The following is a 21,433-nucleotide window of genomic DNA, read 5'->3' as shown; positions in this document are numbered from 1 at the left end:
TCTGAATAAGCTTAAAGAATGCTGAGGAGGTAGACAACAGACAGAGGCCTCTCGACATGTTGACTGTAGATACTGGAGCAAGAACATAAGAACACACCTCCAGTGGGCTATGTGAATGAACCTTTTAAAACAGTATTTCACTTGGTGCTATTGTTCCAAATGTGCTGCGGGGTATTCTGCACTTCCAGGCATGTAAAAGAGATCTCCAGGGTGACTCCTCCCTCAGCCCTTCAGAGGGACACCACAGGGAAGACACTAAGTCAGAGTTGCCTCACTCAGTCCTGTGAGCCTCCAACCCAGGAAAGATGACATTGCAATGATTTCTGTTGCTTTAATCCACTATGTCTGGAGCAATTTTTATTGTGCAACACTGGGTAACTGGGAAAAGCATGCATTTAAATTAGATACATACTAGTTCACACTCTGATTCTGCTTCTTGGTAGCAGGATGTCAGTCAAGATAAAAAAAAGAGAGATTTTTTTTTCAAGTTGGAAGATCAGATTCACAGAGAGAAGGAGCGATAGAAAGATCTTCTATAAGCTGGTTCACTCCCCAAGTGGCCACAACAGATGGAGCTGAGCCCATCCGAAGTCAGGAGCAAGGAGCTTCTGCGCCTTCCACAAGGGTACAGGGTCCCAGGGTTTGGGACCATCTGTCTCCAGGCCTTTCCCAGGCCACAAGCAGGGAGTTGGTTAGGAAGTGATGAAGCTGGGACACGAACCAGCACCCATATGGGATCCCGGCATGTGCAAGGCAAGGATTTAGCCACTGAGCCATCATGCCAGGTCCTCAGCAAGGATCTTAAATTTTTTTTTGTTTGTTTTTTATGTTCATGTTTAGATTTTAATATGGAATGCTGCAGGTGCTCAACATTATAAATTTGCCTTCCTTCCTTCTTTCTTTCCTCTCCTTCCTTCCTTTGTTCTATTACTCCTCCCTTTTTGCTTCCTTCTTTGTTTCCTTGCCTTTTTTAACATAAAGTCAATTGAGTGCAGCTGTTTTTGTGTTAGGCCATTTTAAAATCAAACTTGTTAGTGCCAGGTGTGGATTTAATTGGACCTTTACTTAGAACACAGGCAGACAAAATTCAGAATTTTTTTTCCCCCGGTGAAAACTGCTGATTCACTGGTTCCAAAATCAGCATAAAATATGCTCAGCTCTTCCACAGCCAGCATGTGTGATGCGATCAAGTGCCTTGCAGGAATGGGATAAACAATTTTTTTTAAAGGAGTGCTTCCATCAGTTCATGGTGAATATTATCTGAATTCATTTCAAGCGAAAAAATATCTTAAAAAGCTAGATAGAGGAAATGAAAGCATGAGCAACATGTTATTTGAGGAATGACATGCATTATCTCCTTGGCAACTGCAGGGTGGCGTGCAATTTGGCAATCTCTGTTGTGTCATCTTGGATGCCTGGAAGTCACTGTTTCCTACAGAAACAAAAGAAAGAACACGAGGAAAGCGTTCTGATTTTAGGATGCTGGAAAAGGATTTCAAAACCAAGGGAGCCGTAGGCTGCCACAGCATAACTAGAATTCAAAACTTTCATCTATTAATTTCACAATGCTTTTGAGGATGGATTGGGTCCAAATGATTCGGGCCTTGCTGAGATTTTTATTCATGTTTTGTGGTCAAGTGATGACTTACAACATTTAGGTGAAACTTTCAAACCAATGATATTTTAGTAAGCCTTTTGTCAACATTAAGCTCTCAGATCATTTCTATGTATTTATCCATCCATTCTGTATTTATTAAGTTTCTAAGTTGTGCCAGGTGCTATGCTAGATTAAAAAAAGGCTGGGTAGATCCCTTACTTGATGTGTTCTTTCTTTCACAGCCATCTTGCCACATCTGTGGGATATTATGACATTTACTTATTTAACGTGACACTATAGTAAGCATGCACTTATCTTCAGGTGGGAGACCCTATTATATTGGTAACCGAAAGTAGAAATGAGCCACACAATTGCACAGTACTTGGAATGGGCACAGATTGATTCTCACAAGGACCCTTGTTTGGCCAGGGATTTTGGAGACCTACTTTAGGCACAATCCACTTGTTTCCAAGAGCCTCCATAGAAATGCCTCGAAAGTATTTATAATAATGCTGCATGCTCAATATAACTTCATTCTGTAGGGTTCAGCTGAAATTGAATATCTTAAATGAGGAAGATGTAGTCTGTGATGTAGCTGGCTGGAATAGAAAGTTTCCATTTTGATGAAATTCAGATTAGCCACCACATTACAAAATGCTACAAAGACAGCCTAAAAAATGCCAAGAGGCTGCTTGATTACAGCAGGAGTTTGATATGGCTGCTTATGTGAGATTAAAGCAGCAAATCAGTAGTACTAGGATGTCACCATTGGGATGCTGGGATTATTTTGCACAATAGTGTTGGAGATAAGAATCTGACATTTAGTGCAGAAATGAGAGTTCAACATTCATCTCTTCCCAAAACTAATCTTGCCTTCCATTGATCTGATTAGTATCTCTTTTTAAAGTTTTATTTATTTTACTTAAAAGACAGAGTTACAGAGTGAGGGAGAGAAGGTAGGATCTTGTGTCCACTGGCTCACTTCTCAAACTGCAACAATGCCCTGTGCTGGACCAGGCTGATGTCAAGGACTTCAGTCCACCCACGTAGCAGGGATTCAAGTACTTGAATCAATTTCAGCTTTTTCACAGGCGCGTTAGCAAGGGTTGGGTTGAAAGTGCAGCAGCTGAGATACTAACCGATTTGATGTGGAATGCCCCTTTGGGTGCTGGCATTATGGGTAGTATCTTAAATCACTGTGGCACAATGCAAGCTCCTATTTGGTGTTTCTCAAGCCTTGCTTTAATTCCATTGATGTCCTATCTTATTGTTGCAGAGTGTGATGCACATATCCACGTTTCTGGGGCATGTTAAGGAATGACTTCAAAATAAAACAATGTCCACCAGGGAGCACCACAAAAGAATCTAAATAGTGATTTCAAGTGTTCTATAGCTCAGAGGAGTTGAATCGCATGCCTTATTTTTGTAATTTCAGTATTAAAATTAATGACTAGGTTTCATTTCCTCAGTTTTTTTCCCCCATGGAGTCTTATTTTACTATGTCCTCTCCAAGAGCAGTATTTCAGCTAAGAATTTTCTTGGGTTTGTGGTGATATTCATGGAAGATTTAAATAGCAATGCAGCTGTACAGAAAAGCTGTTCTAGTGTGTGCTTGGAAAATCAGCTTTTTCAATAAATGATAGCTTTAGAACTATGATTGAGATGGGAAAAGAATCAGTCCTAGTTAAACTGACTATTGCAGCCACTGGCTACATGCTCCAAGTCCTTTAAATGAAAGTTTGCATTTCTTTGAGCTTGGGTCTTACAGTCGCAGGTTTGGTTTCATGTCTTTACTATGTAGCCTCAAAACAAAAGAGGATAGTGGAGGGTGGTCCACAAGGTAATTTCTCATGCTTAGGAAGAAGCACTTAGTCATACTTCTGGATAGGCAGGTGTATGCAATAGGGGAGGGAAACCATTTTAGTTTGGTTATCAATTAATATTCCAGGATTGATTCATTAAGTAACCCATTACTTTGATGGTCCAGGAAGTATAATCTGGACAGAAAACATGATTGTCTGGTTTCCAAAGGTATTTAAATGTGCTACTTTTTGGCTGTAGAGCCTTGCCAAATATTATCTTCTGAGATACACTGTATGAAGCTAATTTTTATATTTTGAGTACATTAGGAAAGGGATAGGGAGATGATTTTGATGTTGATATTTTAATACAGTTTACTCATGACTTATTATTTATTCACTCAACTTATTTTTATTAACTGTTTCTCAGTATTTAATCCCATGCTAGTTGTTGGGGGGGGGGAAATGGGAAGACACTCACAGAGGCATACTAAGTCCTTGGTTAGGAAGCAGAATTAGGAAGATCTGTGAAGATACCACAGTCTGGGAATTCCTCAAGTGAGCAATGTTGACTAGGGTAGCAGAGTGCCAAGTCAGACATCACAGAGGAAGCCACTTTTAGGCACTGTCTTGGAAAACAAGGCCATGAAGTCAGAGAAAAGGAGGCAGTGAGGAGATTTTCTGCCAAGACCCAGAAGCAAGAGAAGGTGGCTCAAGTTTGTAGGACCCAATAAAGTCTAATGTGAGACATAAATCCTGGTTAGAGTTATGCATTTTAATTTGGGTCTTCCCCAAATCAAAATTCAATGCAAAAAAAAATTATGTGCAAGCAATCAAGAGGTATAGAAAGTGAAGTGAAATGAAAGGAATAACAGCCATTCAAAAACTATTGATGATTCACTGTGGTATACCTTTCTTGCTGGAGACCTCGCTTCCCCAACTATATTTAGGAGCTTCAGGCAGGTCTGACTCATTGGGTGGTCAAGAGATTGAGGTAATTATCAGACAATGCCTTAAAAAAACTTATTGAGAAGCGGAGAAACAATGAGAGACAGAGTGAGGTGTTCTGTTTGCTGGTTTACTCGCCAAAATCTGGGGCCAAAACTGGGATAGAAGAATTCTATCCAGTTATCTCATTTGATTGACAAGGTGTTAGTTACTCAAGCCATTATCTATGGTTCCAACACTCTGCATTAAATAGAAGCTGGATTCAGGAGCCAGAGCTAAGGATTTAAATCTACATATTCCACTGTGAAAGTAATAGATATCATGAGAGGCCAAATGTGCATCCTGATACTTAAAATTCTTGACTGTTTTAGATTGGTGATATTACTCATTTCCATGGTATCTATTTAAGATTTACCTAGGTAAAGCTTTGTTTTACATATCCACAATAAGCTGATGACTGTACTCAAGCCAAATAGCATATTCATTTATCCATATAGTTATCTCTGTGTGTGTATATTAACACTTGAAGTTTGTCTTAGCACATTTGAAGTATACAATGCACTATATTTTAACTGCAGTCTGCATGTGTATAGTTGTTCCTAGAGCTTGTTTATTTTAACTGAAATGGTGTCCCTCTTGAGTAAATTCTTCTCTCTTTCTTCCCCTGTGTTTTACCCTAGTAACAACTGTACTTTCTCTGAAATTGAGCATTTTTTTAATAATTCATTCATAAATTTGATCACGCAATATTGCCTAACTTTCTCACACATCTGGTCAAATTTTCTCCCCTAGTCTAGTAAAGCCACTGTAAACCCAACATTCTTCATGCAAGCAAAGGCAGTAAACCATCCATCTGTCTGGATTAACCTGGGGAAATGCCAAATTAATACAGAGCAATCATGGACAGCATATAATACACTAGGGTATTTGAAATGGGAAAGAGGAAGGTTTGGATGTACAAGTAAGCTCAGACTTTACTGGGAAGTTGGGCCCGGTATATTTAAAATTTTTTGCTACATAAGACTGCTTTTTTTTCACATGAAAATGTTAGGTACCATTAAAAAGCTTAAGCAAGAATATGACATCAGCAAATTTACACAGCATATATATTCTTTCAGTGGAAAGCAGAAAGAGGGAAAGCACCTGAGACTGCTATGTCAGAGGATGTAAATAGCTTGTGTGGTTGTCAAGTTAGGAATGTTGAATAACCTTACAATGGCTGAGGGAAGGAACACATAAATCAGAAAACTTCTGAGTAAGCAGAATGGAAGAGAATAACTCAGAAGGAGACAAGCTTAACAAGAGTTGTGTGGCTTGGAAAGCTAGTTGCAATGAGTGCTACTTTCTAAAATATTGAATAGACCAGGAGCTATATATTCAAGCAAACATTTCATGCCTATGAGTAAGTTTACACACTGACTGTATTTTGCACATAGTGAGAGTATAAATTCCTTAAGTAGAAATTGTAAGCTCTCCTTTGGTTTATGACACAAGAGTCAAGCGCAGTGCCTGAAATCTAAAGAGACACTCAATAAGTCTGTTCAATAATTATATGAACAAGCAGTTTAGTGGATAAATGAGTACATTTAAAGCTTAGTATCCGATTAGAAATTGGAGATAAACTGGGGAATAGACAATAATTTTAAGACATTGACCTAAATAATTGAATCAAAGCCAAGGAATATATCTATTTAGTGGAGACTGAGAAGGGAAGATAACTGTAAGCCAAACCTCGCAGAAAGATCATGTTTTAGAGTTTGGTTTGTAGACGAGCATCAATACCATCAACTAGAAAAGGCCAGTAGAGTGTAGAATCATGAGTAAATGTAAACAAGTGGGGACAAAATCAAGCAAAATGATAGATGCTACTTAAACAATACATGAAACATAGATTCTTTTAAACAATGTTATTGGAATAATTATTGTCACATAATAAAAATGAGAGTCAAATGCCAAGAAATGAGGAGTATATGATGGGTGAAGAAGTGAAAATAATGCTTGTAGCCATTTTTTTTTCATCATACTACTAATGATAGTTGAGGGAAGTGGTCAAAAGTTTGAGGGGATTTGAAAATTAACATTTGTGCTTACTTATTTATAATGTAAAAAAAAGTTTAGAATGTTGTATTTTGAGAAGGCGCAGATGCTTTCGAAAATTTAAACTTCAGTTAAATAGAATAAAATTCCTCAAAATTATGACTTCCTGCCCCTTGAAGGATACCATAACTATTCCTCCAATTGTCATGTCTTGGAAATCTGGATTTTAGCTAGTTCTCAAGTTTGCTCCAATGTATAGAGTTCATTATTTCTCCAGCTAGAAATAATAAATAAGAATTATGATTATATAGCTTCCCATATATTCCCAGCATGTTCCAGAGTGAAAAAATGTCAGCATTCACTTGACATTTAGTTCTGTTTTAAAAACACAATTAATAACTTTTAATGAAAGAAACTTTATAGTGAATTTCACTTTATTGGCAGCATACAACAGTCCTGCAAGGTACAAGGTGGACAGACAGGCCCTGAAAGAATTTATTAGAAATAGGAATAATTAAGAATTAAGAATAGGAAAAAAACAAGATAAAGAAACAGTGGGGACCAGAATTGACTTTGCACTTGAGCCGGGCACAAGATCCCAGAAAAACTCCCTGAGTCTGTTTTTATTCTGTATGTACAAATCAAACATTCCATAAATCCAAGGGTCTGAGATGTTAGTGAACACAATCGTTGATTTTTTAGTTCTATGCTTCTACGTGCTGGCCACCCCTCATTAATGAAGATTTGTTAACCCCTATCTCCATAGTATTTATAACAAACAGGTCTAGATGTTGCCATTTCAAACATGTATCCCTTCCCATTGCAGAGAGGCTACTACAAGGAGGCAAGCCTCCACCCTGATCTTGTTCTTATAAATAACCCTGAGAGGGTTAAGGATTTGTTTCCATCAATAAAGTGAGGTCATCTACCACACAGGCTGCAGCCTACTCTAAAATCAGGCCTTAACGAAGCCTAAACCAAACTAGGGCTAAAACCGAAAATCCCTACATCTATCTATGTATCTTTATTACATTAGCAAATGATAGCAACCGTGCTGTGGTGCAGCAGCTTAAGTAGCTATTTGCAACTCTGGGATTTCACATGGAGTAGACTTGAGTACAGGAGCTCCCCTTCCAACGAGCTTCTTGCTAACTTGCCTGGGAAGGCAGCATGATGGCCTGATTGGGTTCCTACTCCGGATTCAGGCTGGTTCAACCCTAAATTTTGTGGTTAGTTGGGGAGTTAATCAGTGAACAGAAGGTGTCCCTGTCTGTTTCTCTCTGTGTGTCATCCATAATTCTGCCTTTTGAACAAATCAATAAATCTATTAGAAAAGAATAGAAAGGCGAACAATTCAATAGCAGCATTAATCAGTATTGTTAGAGATATACAAGGAAGTGTCTCTTACGATGTTATTTACCAAGCATTGTCATTATTATCTTCACTGTACCCAGGAGAAATCTGAGGCACAGGCAGGTTATATCAACTTCCCCATTATTGCACAGCTTGTATTAAGCAGAGTCCAATACTTAACCACTTGACTTCAAAAGCCGTAATACTAATTTTAGAACCTAGCTATACTGCCATATGAGAATAGGAATTAACGCTAGTGATGGTTTTAGGATGTGTTTTATGGATATTGACAGAGGGCAGATTTCCACTGTCTGGGTTTCCTGCCTGCATGGTTGAAGTGGTTATCTTGGCAGTAGACATTAATGTGCTGATGAGTCATTTGCCATAAATTGCAACTCAGCTCCTGGTTCAATTCATGCTAAATTTGCAATCTGCCTTTACTGAAGTGCAAAATTGGCTTTCTTGTCATAAAGTGGTAGAACATGCAAAATAGTCTAATACCTTATTTCCTAGCTCAAATAAGATTAGCCAGGCTCAGAAAAAGTTTAAATTTTTTCACTTGGGATGAACAGCTGTTTTCAGCTTGAGAGCATTATCAAGTATTGAATGGTTTGATAATAGAAACCCCTGCCATTACCATGAAACAAGTCAAATACTTCGGAACAAGTCAAATAATTTCCTGGAAAACACCCAAATGGCTTCATCTATTTGGTGGTTGTCTATTGTGAGAGCCATGAACCAGTGTCGAAGAAGAATGTGAATTTGACCTACTGACTTGAAATGCTGTTTTACTCTGGATGGAATAGACTTGCAGTGAATTGTATTAACAGAATAATTCAATTTCTGTGTTATGACCAATTATGCTTTTATTTGTAAAGACGAGGGAAGGATATTTATTGTAAAAATGCAAGAACTTATGTAATAAGCAACTTGATAAATGCTTATTTGTTACGTATACATATGTACATACATAGTTTGGGGGCACACATTGCTAAACTTAAAGTATTTCTTAAAAAGTCACATATTCTAAGAATTATCCTCAAGTCAAACTTAGAAAAGTGTCTAATGAACATGGATTGTGGGGGAGATGTTTTAATCCTTTGCAGCAGATAGACTATTGAAAATTGAAAAAGTTTTTTAAAATGGTATTTAAACATAAAGGAGATTTCAGCAAAGAAAATTGAGCAATAATTTTCAAGATGCAGAAAACATCATAAAATATTTTTATCATGTAGTAGATAAAGATTTTGAGTAACCATTATTAATTTTTCAAAGTCTTCAGGAAAAAAAAAGAACCAAAGCTTTGCTGAACTGAACTCTATTTATTGTTATTCTGTGATATAATCATGTGGACCTATATAGATATTTAAGTTTGTATTAGAAGATATATGTGCTAAAAAATATGTATAAGCAGTTAATGACATAAATTGAAAGAATGTTATGAATGATATTAAAATTTAGTAAGAACTCTACAACGATTTTCAGATGAAGAATTGTGAGGGATACAAAGACTTAGCAGAGTGCTTAGTGAATATTCAAAACTAAATATAAGTCTAATCCAAATATGAAAAACCACATTATATACACATGTCTTTTTCTTTGACTTGGGTTTTTGTAGGCCTTTTATGCTTCAGTTAAATTTCAGAAACATATGTGTTTGTTGTTTTGGGCAGGAGCTGACATGGTTGAATAGGACTAAAGATTCAATTCATGATCTCTAACATTTTTAATCATGTGCTTTTGAAAGAGGTTCTCATTTTTTCAAGGCTACATGGCTTCATCAGGAAAATAAGGATGATAGTATTATCCCATGCATTATCGTAAGAAATCAGTGAGAGCATTTGTGAAAAACATTTACCATATAATGAAAAATTATTTTTAAAGGAAAATTTCCATGAAAAAAACAGTAATGAAATGGATTTTGTCTGGTTGGTCTCAGGGACTCAAGATATTTCATAGTAAAAACTAATCAGAGGAAAAAAAAAATAAGTGTAGCATTTGGCACATAGTTTCCAGTAGATACGATGATAATTCAAGACTTTACTCTGGAAAATGCCATTATTATTAGACATTATTACATGGAATAGAATGTACAGTCCTGCTTTAATTGTTCATTTACAAACAAATCAGGAGTAAGAGGAAATAGGGTAGATCTTAGGACATCTTTAAGGGGTCTCAAGTTTTTATTGACAGAATGTGATTGGCCTTCCATAACCTTACTCCTGAAGGAAGCTTCCAAAATTGCTCCCACAATCAGCACTTGGAGAAAGTCTCCCCTTATCCTTGAGTCCCTCTTTCATCTGCTAAAACTTTATTCAACTGTAACATCTCAGCCTAAGTATTAATTTTACAAAGAGGTTTCTCTAATGCTCAGCTAATTAATATATTCCATAGTGCCTTATATTTCTTTTACAGCATTCATTGGTTTGTACATAGATGTCTTCGGTAAGCTATTTGCTGCTTATGACCTGAGCTGTGCATATTCTATTACCTCTTTGACATGGGCAGTAAGTTCCTTTAGATGATCAAACATAGGGATTCAGCTTTTATCTTTAAAAATGCGTCTATTGAAGTCATAGGAAACTATTTTTTGTCTGCAATTTCAAAGAAATTTAGTAAGGTTTCTGACTCATCTCACACTTTTGTTCCCTACGTAACTATAGTTTTACAAAGGAATACAAGGTCGATTAACACTGGAGCTGAGAAATCCCCCATTTCCCTCACCCCTGCAGAAATATCCTGGTAATCTGTTCTTGACAAATGCTTGTGGTTTAGGCCGTGCCCTGTTATATTTGCTTATCTAGATAAAACTGTGGCTTGGATTACTTCCCATGTATAGGGTTGGTGCTGGCCTGAATCTTTCTGGATGGCTGTTTTTTGTAGCACAATTTCATTATCATCAAACTGCATTGTCTATATTTAGACTAAAACATTGTTCAAATGCTGCCTGAGTTTGGATTTTGTGAATTACAATCCAGTTTGAAGATTAAGCAAATACTTTAAATAGTATCATGTTATTGCTTTAGTTGAATTTGGGGCTAGGTTTGTGGCACAGCATTTTAGGCCTCTGACTGCCGGTTTGTGTCCTCTGCCTCACTTTTGCTTCACCTCCAAGCTAATGTGTCTGGGAAAGCAAGAGAAGATGCTCAACTTCTTGGGCACATCTGATCCACAGAGGAGTTCCAGAAGGGGTTCCAGATTCTTGAATATGGCTTAGCCCAATTTCGACCATTGCAACCACTTGGGCAGTGGTCCAGTAGATTTAATCTCTCTTTCTCTCTCTGTCTCTCTCTCTGTCTCTCTCTGTGTCTCTCTGTTTCTCATTCTCTGAATGAGTCTCTATCTCAGGTCTTTCTCCCCCATTCTTCCTTTCAAATAAATAAAAACATTAATGAAAATGTGAATTTGTTAGGCCACCTGAATTAGTACTTGAAAAACTTAGCAATTTATTTTACAATGTATTTAATCAAAAATGTACATAAATCAACTTCAATATTGTTCATATAGTTTTTGCTATTTTGAAAGGAAAAGAAAAAAAAAGAGCTCTTGCATCTCCACATCTCCATGTTACCTACCCCAAAGTCCCCAAGACCCAGGATCGGGACAGAGGCCAGAATATTGTTCTCACTCTTGATGTTTCACATGGCTGATACCAATCCAAGCGCCTGAAGCATCATCTGCTGTTTTCCATGGTGCGCATTACCTGGAAGCTGGAAATACTTGGGAGCATAACCAAGACTTGTACCCAGGCACTGCAAAGCTGAGTGTGGCAACTCAAACAGCACCTTAACCATTATGCTAAATACCCAGTACTCCTAACACAAAATGTAAAAAAAAGTAAGTTATAAATCAGGCTGTAAATGGCATTTTCCGTGTCTCAAATACATGCTCTGAAACACAAAGCGGGACCACACAAATTTGTGTATTAGTCACACTTACGAGTCATAAAGAATGAAAATTTTTATTAAAAAATGTTGAGTAGTTGCAGAGTTGGGAATCTAAATCAGAAAATTAGTTAAAAATTCCAGTTAACTGGATTCTTCTGATTAGGGTGAAAATGAGCTAACAAAGAGGGAATTTTATACATAAGTAAATGTAACCCTTTAAGAAGATGTCTGTGCCTCATGGGAAGTATGATTTCTGCCTTCATTCCTATCAAAAGCTTCGGTCTCTGCATGTCTTGTATCTTGGCTCCTAGGGTTTTTCAATAACCAGAGAAGTGTACCCACTCAGTGAATAAAAGAGAACTGATTAGACATTCACAAAACTGTGAAAGATGAGGGGGCTGCCAAATAGTACACTTACATTTTTTCCTTACAAAACTACTATTATAATATTCATTATTTAAAAACATTTAAAATATGTATCTTGAAAGTAATTTCCTCAAAATTAGGCTGTTTTCCTAGTCTGTCTGCATTGTCATACCGCGCCATCACCTGGGAGGCTTAATACTCAAATCATTTGATAGTTGTAGAGGTTGGAAAGTTCTGGATCTGAATTTCTACAGGGCTCACCTGCATTTAGTACTGCTTTCTAACTTGCAAATAGTCATTTTCTCACTATGGCCCTATGTGGTCGAGAGTGGGTTCTGGGGGAGGATATAAGTAATCTGTGATGTTTCATTCTTTTCTGTAAAGACACCAGTTGTACCATATTAGGGTTTCACCCTCTGACTCTTTAACTTTAGCCACTTCATTAAATATTTTATCACCTGTACACTCGGATATAGAGTTAATACTTCATTATATAAATTTTGAAGGAACACAGTTAAGTTCCAACAGTAATGACTTGTAACGTTGTGCTGTTTCCATTTGTGATCTGCTTTGACACTTTTTGCTGTTTGTTATCCCCAGTTTGGTGGTCTCTTATTTCTTTCTTCAAGTTTATATGTGAGTGAAAGCCCTTTTGACTACTTCCCAGATTGGTTAGTCAACACTGTACTTGAGAGCCAATGCTTTATGTCTGTCTTCTCCAGAATAATGAGGTGTGACAATCTTGTAGATTGGTGTTCCAATGGTCCCTCCAGTCCTTGATGCTGCCCTAATGACTACTTTCTAGATTGACTGATAGTTACTGATGTCCCAGAGTCACACCACACACCACACACACACACACACACACATCTAATATAAAATGCACAAGATGCTTTTCTTATCATAGTCACAGTTTTACAGACATTGAAATTCTTTTGATTAGCTTTTCCTTTATAAAGCTCAACATAACTGTTGTAGCTAGTTCAGTTAACTGAATGTTTCTTTGCTGAGTGCTAGGTGGCTTCATAAAATTTAGCTTTTGTGGCTATTGCTATTATTACAAATTTTTATATTTTCTCTCTTTGTTCACAAGTTATGTAATTTAATGTTTATTCTCACCTTTAATAACACATTTTACTATTGTGTTTTGTTATTATATATGTGCAAATATTTCTTATTTTCTTATTTCTTCCAGTAGCATGCTTTCCATGGCTGACATCGCCATAGACTTCTTTCTTTCCTTTTCTGACTATCAGAGGTGATCATATTTTATATAAGTATACATTTTAAAACTTTAAAGTTTTGGTTTCAGTATATATTTCTGAATGACATGATTTTTCTGTTGGAGACATATGATATGTAAATATATCATGTTGCATACCAATAATTATAAATATATACTTATTTATATATTTATGCATATATAATTTGTAATTGTGTATTTATGGATCTGTATTAAACAGTGTAATTTATAATAACTAAGTCTATAAATATGTAAATACATTATATAAATATACAAATAGTTCAATCAAGTTACTTATACAGTTGGCTTTGTGCTTAGTATTTTGCTACATTATCTTACATATTCATGACAGGGAATATACTGTTACTGCTTTTGTAGCAAGAAAGTCTTTGAGACTTCAAGAAGTTAGATAAACCTTGCTGAATATCTCTAACTAGTGAATGGGAAATTTAATATTTGAATCTTGGCCAATCTGATTTAGCCAAATATTTTTTTGTTCTGTAAATTTCTGACCCAAGATGCTGACAATAGAGCAGCTAATTAATACACTTTGTGCAAAAAGGGGTTGATACTTTTGTTGATATCTTAGTGATTTAAACAGTTCTTATAAATGCTTCAAACAACTACGAAATTGCTTTTCATTTGAATGAGAAAAAGTTTATCTAGCAAAGTGTTTGGATTTAAGGACAGTGAGTAGAATGGTTTTGTTATCCAACTTCTCCAGAGCTTTGTTTATAAGAGCAGCTACAAGTGCAACTCTAGCTAGCATTCTAGAAAAGTCCACCTGACCAAGTAAAGACCTAACAAAGCAGTGTCCTCCAGGGGAGCTCTATCTTTAATACAAAAAGTATTGGCAAACAAAGGCCTAAGAATCACCACAAAACAAAACCAGCTAATAAATCATGGCTCTCAAATAAATTCTGATGTTTTAAACATTTAAATCCAACTCTGTAAAGGCAAAATAAATTAATTCTTTAAGCTCTATTTTTCTGATAACTCCAAGTGGAAGAAGTAAATCTATCCCAGTGTCTACTACTGAAAATATTTCTACAGTTTATGAAAATGCATACATTGAATTTACTTTTATCATTGGAAGAAAATGAAATAAATAGGGAACTCAACATTTTCATTTCTGTATTTTAGAGCTCAATATATGATTGAATCCTGCAGTAACTATTCATGATATATTTAGCATGTTTATTTAGAGGTGTTGTTTTTCATTTCTCCATTGTGGCACTTTCTAAAAATGCTATTGAAAGTCTTCAGTAGATCATTACATTGGGGTTTAGTTTCAACTGTGCTCCACTACTTATTTCCTCATTTATAAAACTCTGTCCAGTGGCTTTGAGTAAATGTCTTTATATCTTTACATTATTAGATTTGGGATTTTTTTCTTTTTGAGTATGTGACTCGTTGAGATCCTAAAAGGACAAGACTGTTCATTATAACCTGTTAGTTTTTAATTTAGAAGTGTTAAATTACATTTGATTAAAGTTCATTAGTTCTCAAGCAAGCAATATGAAAGTAGCGGCTCATGCTCTACAAATCTAATCTTAGTCACTTATTCTCATTGCTGCTACAGTAATAAGATGGGGGTGAATATTCCTTTTTTGCAGTTGATAATACTTCTTTAGAAATTGTGTTAGATCACAGGGATGATTGACGAATTGCTTGGATCAGCTTCTGTTTGCCTGTTGCTGCTTAATTTGCTAGTAATGTTTGAATCTGTCACCTCACATCCCAGCAGTTTCTTTGCTTTGGGCTATTGTGACTGATGACAAAATGCTTTCAAACTAAATCATTTTTAAAAATTCAAATGAAGCTTAGGTGCTTTTTCAGTTTGAAACCACTACGTGTCTGCTGAATACTGATGGAGCCGCTGAAGTCTCGGTACTCTGCATGAAACATAACACCACTCTGCTTTCCACAATAATTATTCCTCAAACCTGAAAGCTGCATGAATATTGTTGCTGCTGAATCCTCTGCCAGGTAGATCAGCAAATTTCCAAACTCCTTTGTGATTTGTCATCATGAAGAATGACAACAAACTTTTACACAGTAGACGTTTGGACATAAATACAAAATGACATAGGCATCGTTCAGCTGTTTGGAAGAGGGTAAGGGTTTTCAGACTCAAATCAGTCTAATTCCATGTTCCTTTTTGTAGGATTAACACACATAGTGCTGAAGTTGCATATTTGCAGAATATGTATTTTCCTCCCTGAACATTACACGATATATACATTCAATATCACATGGTCTCCTATTAACATGTCCAATTATATATCTGTTAAAGTGTTTTAATTTAAAAGTTCTGTAAACGAGACTCCATAGGCATTCTCAGTCATGCTTGAGATTGACTCAAGATAATTGATTTTTTTTGCCAGTTTGTTGAAATTAGCCCTAAAACAAAACAAAAAAAAATAATACTTTTTAGATAAGGTAGAAATTTTATGATAGAAATTTGGGAAAAGGACTTTGATTCTGTACTATATACTTTTCAGGGCAATTTATCAAGGAAGAAGTAGGTTATTAATGTGTAAATTTGTCTTCAATGATTAATAAGATCATTTTTATATTCTAGAGGCTTATTAATACTTTTTAACTGGAAATGATAAGATTTGATTTTTTCAGATAGAAATGTTGTTGGCACTTCTCACACTGCATCCTGCAGTCATCGTTCTAATCATTTTATTCAGATCCTTTGTCTTTTATGTGGGATTTACCTGTTTTCTAGGGATATTCTTCAAATCTGGGCTTATGTTTCTCTTTGTATTTATGACTTGTCCAGGAACAGAAGTTATCAGGATAAAAATTCCTTAATCTTTTTACAGTGTGTTTTTATTCCTGCATCTAGAACTTGAAACTCCATATAGGTTTGCCACGGGGATACCAGGGATCCAAGTGCTTGAGACTCTGCCTGCTTCCACACAGTGTTCATGTTAGCAAGAGCCTGGAATAGGACCTGAGTTACGCCTCAGACATTGCCACTCCGATATCTGCAACCCGAGCATCAGCTTAACTGTGTTACGGCACAATATCTACCGCAGGATGTCATTTTCAAGCTGGTGCAAACAAGTAATTCGGACATGGAATGGAAATGACAAATCTGTGGTGAATGCATTAATTCATGAAGGAATCACTTAGTTGGTAAAGTTGGCTCAAAATCTATTGGAAGAGTGGCTATGGGTTTTTGAAAAGTGAATACTAGAATAAAAACCTGGTTTAGGAACTAATGTGCTTAATATCTCACAAGGCGATAAAATAAAAACCTTTGGTTTTTTTTTTCTGCAGCAGAAATACACAAGTTAATATGTGAATTTCCCAATGATTGCATCCTACTCAAATATTAAGCAAAAAAATCACTGTCAGGAAGGTTCTCCTGTAGACTTAATAATACTCTAGTAGCCTTCTTAAATGATGCTCTAAGGGACACTGGAAGTTTTTGCCATGTTCCTTTCTAATTACCAAGTCGTGGTTAGCTTTTCTTCACAACATACCTGGCTATTACAAACACTTTACTGACACAAATAGCATGTGAAGTTATTTTTTTCACACTTGCGAGAAACTGTGCAGCATGACAGTCGGTAACTGGCCTATGACGTCCAAGCAACCATAACATTGCTGTTCTTATTTTATTGTGCTGTAAAATGAAAAGCTGGCTTAAACTTACTACTAAAATCCCTCCCAACTTTAATATATTGCAATCCTTGAAAGTTGGTGTTATAGCAAAATATCTTGCTCCTTTAACTAGGAAGTGGAGTTAGGCTACAGTGCCCCCTAAAGGTACTCTAAGGCCAACCTTTAGATCCTAGAATCTGAGGGATTTTCAGAAGTTAATCAACACTTCTATTGCAACCTTTGATTCAAGCAGTCAATATATATATTTTTTTTTCACAGAAATTCTTCATCACAAATGGTCATGCAATAAATATTTACTTTCACTCTAGAGTATATTAGTCAACTGGGAAATTCTGTTGATTTTGATGAAACGTGTCTGGGCAGTTCATGGTCCCATGGGTCCAGCGATCAGGATGTTCAGTGATCCAGGATGACTTCATTGGTATGACTGACACTGTTCCAAATATTTGTAATCCTCCACCAGGTTAGCATAGGCTTGTTTTTTATGTCATGTACTTTGAGACATGATGAGGCCACAACTGGAAAATGACACACCATCATTTCCATTTCATACCATTATCAAAAGAAAAGCTAAAGGAGTTTGTGGGGGGAAATGATTCATATTTTGTTGAGGGGATTGTGTGAGATCACATTGTACAAGATAAAAATATGGAGAAATGATGAATTGGTGCTAGTTTTTTTTTTTACCCTATAGCATACTGGACCTGATTCACAGGATTTCTGGAACTTCCAGAGGATACTGGGCACAACTAAGAACTTCAGTGTGCTTACGGTTTGTTCTGGGGTATAGTGCAGTTACTGGAATCATTTTGAGTCTTTATAGTATTATCTTTAAAATTCTTTAGGGAGCAAGAGGTAGTATTTAGGGATATTTATTCATATTATGAGGCAAAGTCCTTCTGGGTTTTCTACCAAATGCTACATGAATATTGATGCTAAGTGGCTCTGTTGATGTGATTGAATCATTCCTGGCTTTGTGTGGACATCAGGTGCTGGGTCCTTAACATATACAGGTAGTTCTTTGTTCTATGTTGAGTAATTACATCACACTCAGAAACTTGTATTTGTTTAGCCAAGTGTTAAATGGTTACTCTCTTTAGATCTTTTTTGGAGTTCTTTCTGTTCAGCATTCTCTCCTCTGGTGGTTTGCTCCACGGAATCTAGCCATCTTGATGTCCTGAGACCGTTAGCTCCATTTCTTCACTTTGATTCTAGGTTCTCCGTTTTCCTGCACCTCAGCATGAAAACTATTTCTGTTTCATCGCTAGAATTATGGCCCTGTGTTGTCTGAAGCCAGTGTCTTCAAAAACTATTGTTTCACATTTTTTTCTAGTTCTTTGTCATTTCAGGCTTCAGAGTAAATTAAATCCCTGTTATTTAATTCTGGCTGGAAGTGAAAAGTTTCAAATTTAGTGTTAGAAAAAATAATGGGTTTCCAGTGATTCAGGATAACCTATCTTTTGATGGAAAAAGATAGTATGCAACTCAGATTATATTTGAATTATATTTGAATCAGATCATATTTGAAGATATATGTCCTGTTTGGGTTATTTTTCCTATACAACCCTTTTTACTTCTCTTCTTAGGAAACTTATGATTTTTTATCACAGTTTGGCATTTGAATGTATTTCATTTTTGTTGTACTTTTTATTACATATGTGAGTGTCTATATTTAATCAATATTTATAAGGCTCTGCCTATATTTGATCAATAGTCATACATGCTCTATCTTCTACTTTCAAATTGAATTACTATGCATATAACATCTTCAAATTAGTGATAATCAGTTTTTATTTGTTGCTGTTAAAAGAGATTCAAACTTTAAAGATTAAGTGCCGTTGATACTATGTTGTGTAGTGGGGATGTTCAGGATAAATGATGATGTCTTTTAGTAATGATGTCTTTTGATATCAATTTGAGTTTCAGTTGTCTTCACCAACTTAGGTGCCATGTATTAGGCTGCAGTTTCTTTTTAGTTCAGCTGCAACCTGCTTAGAGGAATACTCCAAGCTGACATGAAGAATTTAACTGGAACCTCCCAGAGTCCACTTGGCTTTGTGTTTTGTGAAGCTGTTTTTCTTCCTCTACTCCATGACTTTGGTGCTGTAATTAAAAAATTTCACGGAACATAGATGGAACTTTCTAAACATGCTTTATGAGCATTGTAGTCAAGATAGTACTTATGGACTAAATCTTTTGCTTTAAAATGAACTCTCAATTACTCGCACTTGATGTATTATCTGTGACTTGTCCCCCACGGAAGTTTTCTCCTTCCAGTTCATCCATTGAAGAGCTTCTTTTTCTTCCTTTCTTGACTATTTCTTTTTTAGAGAACTAATTATTTAGTGAGAGAGTTGCAGAAAAGGGAGAGACAGAGAGAAATCTTCCATCTGCTGATTTTCTCCCTAAAAGTCCAATCTCCTTTATAGATTTAAACCGTCGTTATAAAATGGATTATATATTGAAGTAGAATTCTTCTAATTCCCCAAGCATGCATATACTTTTTATTTATTTTAAGATTTTTTATTAAACTAAGTGAATATAAGGTATCAATAAACACTTTTTATGGACATGATTGATTTTATGTATTGCCCTTCCTTTTAGCTTTGCACAGAATCTTCATTAATTCACATAATCAGTATAGTTTTCAATATACCTTTTCAGAGTACACATGCTAATTTGAACATGCGGAAAAGAACAAATGCCTTGGTTCATGCTGAATCAGATGTTGGCAGCAGAACTGAAGTGGGAAACCAGTCAAGCAAATCTGCCACAGTTGCTCAAGAATCCTCTGAAACCAAACCCCAGACTGACTTAGCTTCCAGTCCAAACCCGTTCAGCAAAGCAAATGCAGCTGAAACTATATCTGCTGCAAGAGCACTGACACCTGCTCCTCCTTCTACTCCCAGTCAGACTGCATGTGTGTCTAGACAAGCTTCCATTGGATCTACTTCTGCTCATCACGCGTTTGGATCAAGACTTGGACGGATTAAGACCACAGTTAATACCACAGGGGCTTCTGGGAAACTGTCAACTTCTCCACCAGCTCCTCAACCCTCTGGATCTGGCACAAGTAAAATAGACAAATATGCTCGTATTCTCTTTCCAGTCACATTTGGAGCATTTAACATGGTCTATTGGGTTGTTTATTTATCTAAAGATACTATGGAAAAATCAGAGAGTCTAATGTAATTTTATTGTATGATAGTTTCCTACAAGTTGATAAAATGCAGACTAGCTTTTGCAATGTTTTTTTAAAGATAAATAGTTATTCTTTACAAAAATAAAAGGCTACACATAATTTTTCAGTTCAAAAAAATATAAACCAGCTATTGGGAGAGATAATTTTTCGGTGACAAATAAGTGACATCTTTATTCTGAGAAAAATGATCAGTTCATCCTTCAAATAAGATGAAATGTAGGCCATTCAGAACGTTGAGAAGACAAAGAAGGCTATTAGAAATATGGAGTATACATTTTTTTGCATTGCAATTTAAAGAGATTGTGAAATGTTTAAAATATACCCTATACATGTCATCGGCCATCCTAAATTTCTCAGTGACACTATCCTTAACCAGAACTGTTTATCAGATATCATATGCTTTAGCCTTTGGAAATCCTTTTACTACCTACCAAAAAAAAAGAGATTTATTTCCCTGCTAAATAAAATGTCCATTAAAGGAAACATGGAACAAGGCTGATCAATAGAATAAGACTTTTCTGTGTGAAAGACAAAGACACAAGTCGGGGAAGATGTGTTCCCTTTCATATGCTGGTCAAATAGTTCTTAATAGTTGACTTGAAATTTTGTACTCTGAGCCAAAGCTTAATTCATTGTAAGCATTATTTTTTATAGTAGCTCATTCATTCATGTACTCTCTTCAGTCACTACATAGTTACTAAGCCTAGAGTCCACTGAGCTGGGCACTGTCTCCTAGGAAAGCTCTTTCACCATTATCTACAATATTACTTAAGTAGAATAGTCAATGCATGCTTAAAAAAAAAACACAAGCCAGCAAAAGACAATGCATTCCTTAATAAAAGAAACTTAGAGTCTGGCAACATATCCAAAATTATTTGCTTTTCGTACATCAGTAGCAGGTAACTAGTATATTTGTTCACATAGCTGCTGTGAGGTTAGTAAATGATAGTACAACTTCAAAAACTGGTTTTCAAAATATGAAAATGTGGTATAGATTGTTCTGTCATTGAAAAGCACTATGTACCTGCAGATAAGAATCTGGGAAGTGTAAAACTGAATAGACTCAAATTTGATCAGAATTACATAATAGAATTTGATCAGAACCACTGGAACATTAGAAATAAGAATTCAATATCCCTTCTCAGATGCTTTTCCAAGTGCAAACTTTTATTAGATGGTGAAATAATAAACTTCTTCAGAGTTTTATGTTCATAATTCTGTATTTCTGGGCTAGTTTTGTGTGTGTTCTGGGAATTTTGTTAAGGTTTTGTAACTCATATGAGCATTTTAAAACTAAAGTTGTTACCGAGACAGGACGTGAGGGAGAAATCACAGAAGCAGGGTACCACCCACTGACTG

The 21,433-nt window shown here is 36.0% G+C and overlaps 1 protein-coding gene across 4 annotated transcripts in view; it reads left to right on the top strand.

The window, feature by feature from the left end:
• Nucleotides 1-20,513, top strand: part of GABRA4 (gamma-aminobutyric acid type A receptor subunit alpha4) — a 60,969-nt gene extending 40,456 nt beyond the window's left edge. For all 4 annotated transcript variants that reach the window (XM_040965868.1, XM_040965870.1, XM_040965869.1 and 1 more), the window contains one exon: nucleotides 19,537-20,513. In XM_040965868.1, coding sequence (XP_040821802.1) covers nucleotides 19,537-20,064 — 528 coding nt within the window. In that variant the 3' untranslated portion in view covers nucleotides 20,065-20,513. The remainder of the gene's footprint in view (nucleotides 1-19,536) is intronic.
• The last annotated feature ends 920 nt before the right edge of the window (nucleotides 20,514-21,433 follow it).

The sequence above is a fragment of the Ochotona curzoniae genome, unplaced genomic scaffold (assembly GCF_017591425.1).
Source record: "Ochotona curzoniae isolate NIBS_2020 unplaced genomic scaffold, NIBS_Ocur_1.0 scaffold_4505, whole genome shotgun sequence".
NCBI classification, from domain to species: domain Eukaryota; kingdom Metazoa; phylum Chordata; class Mammalia; order Lagomorpha; family Ochotonidae; genus Ochotona; species Ochotona curzoniae.
Note: the sequence above shows the minus strand (reverse complement) of the source record. Positions and strands in the feature narration are given on the sequence as shown.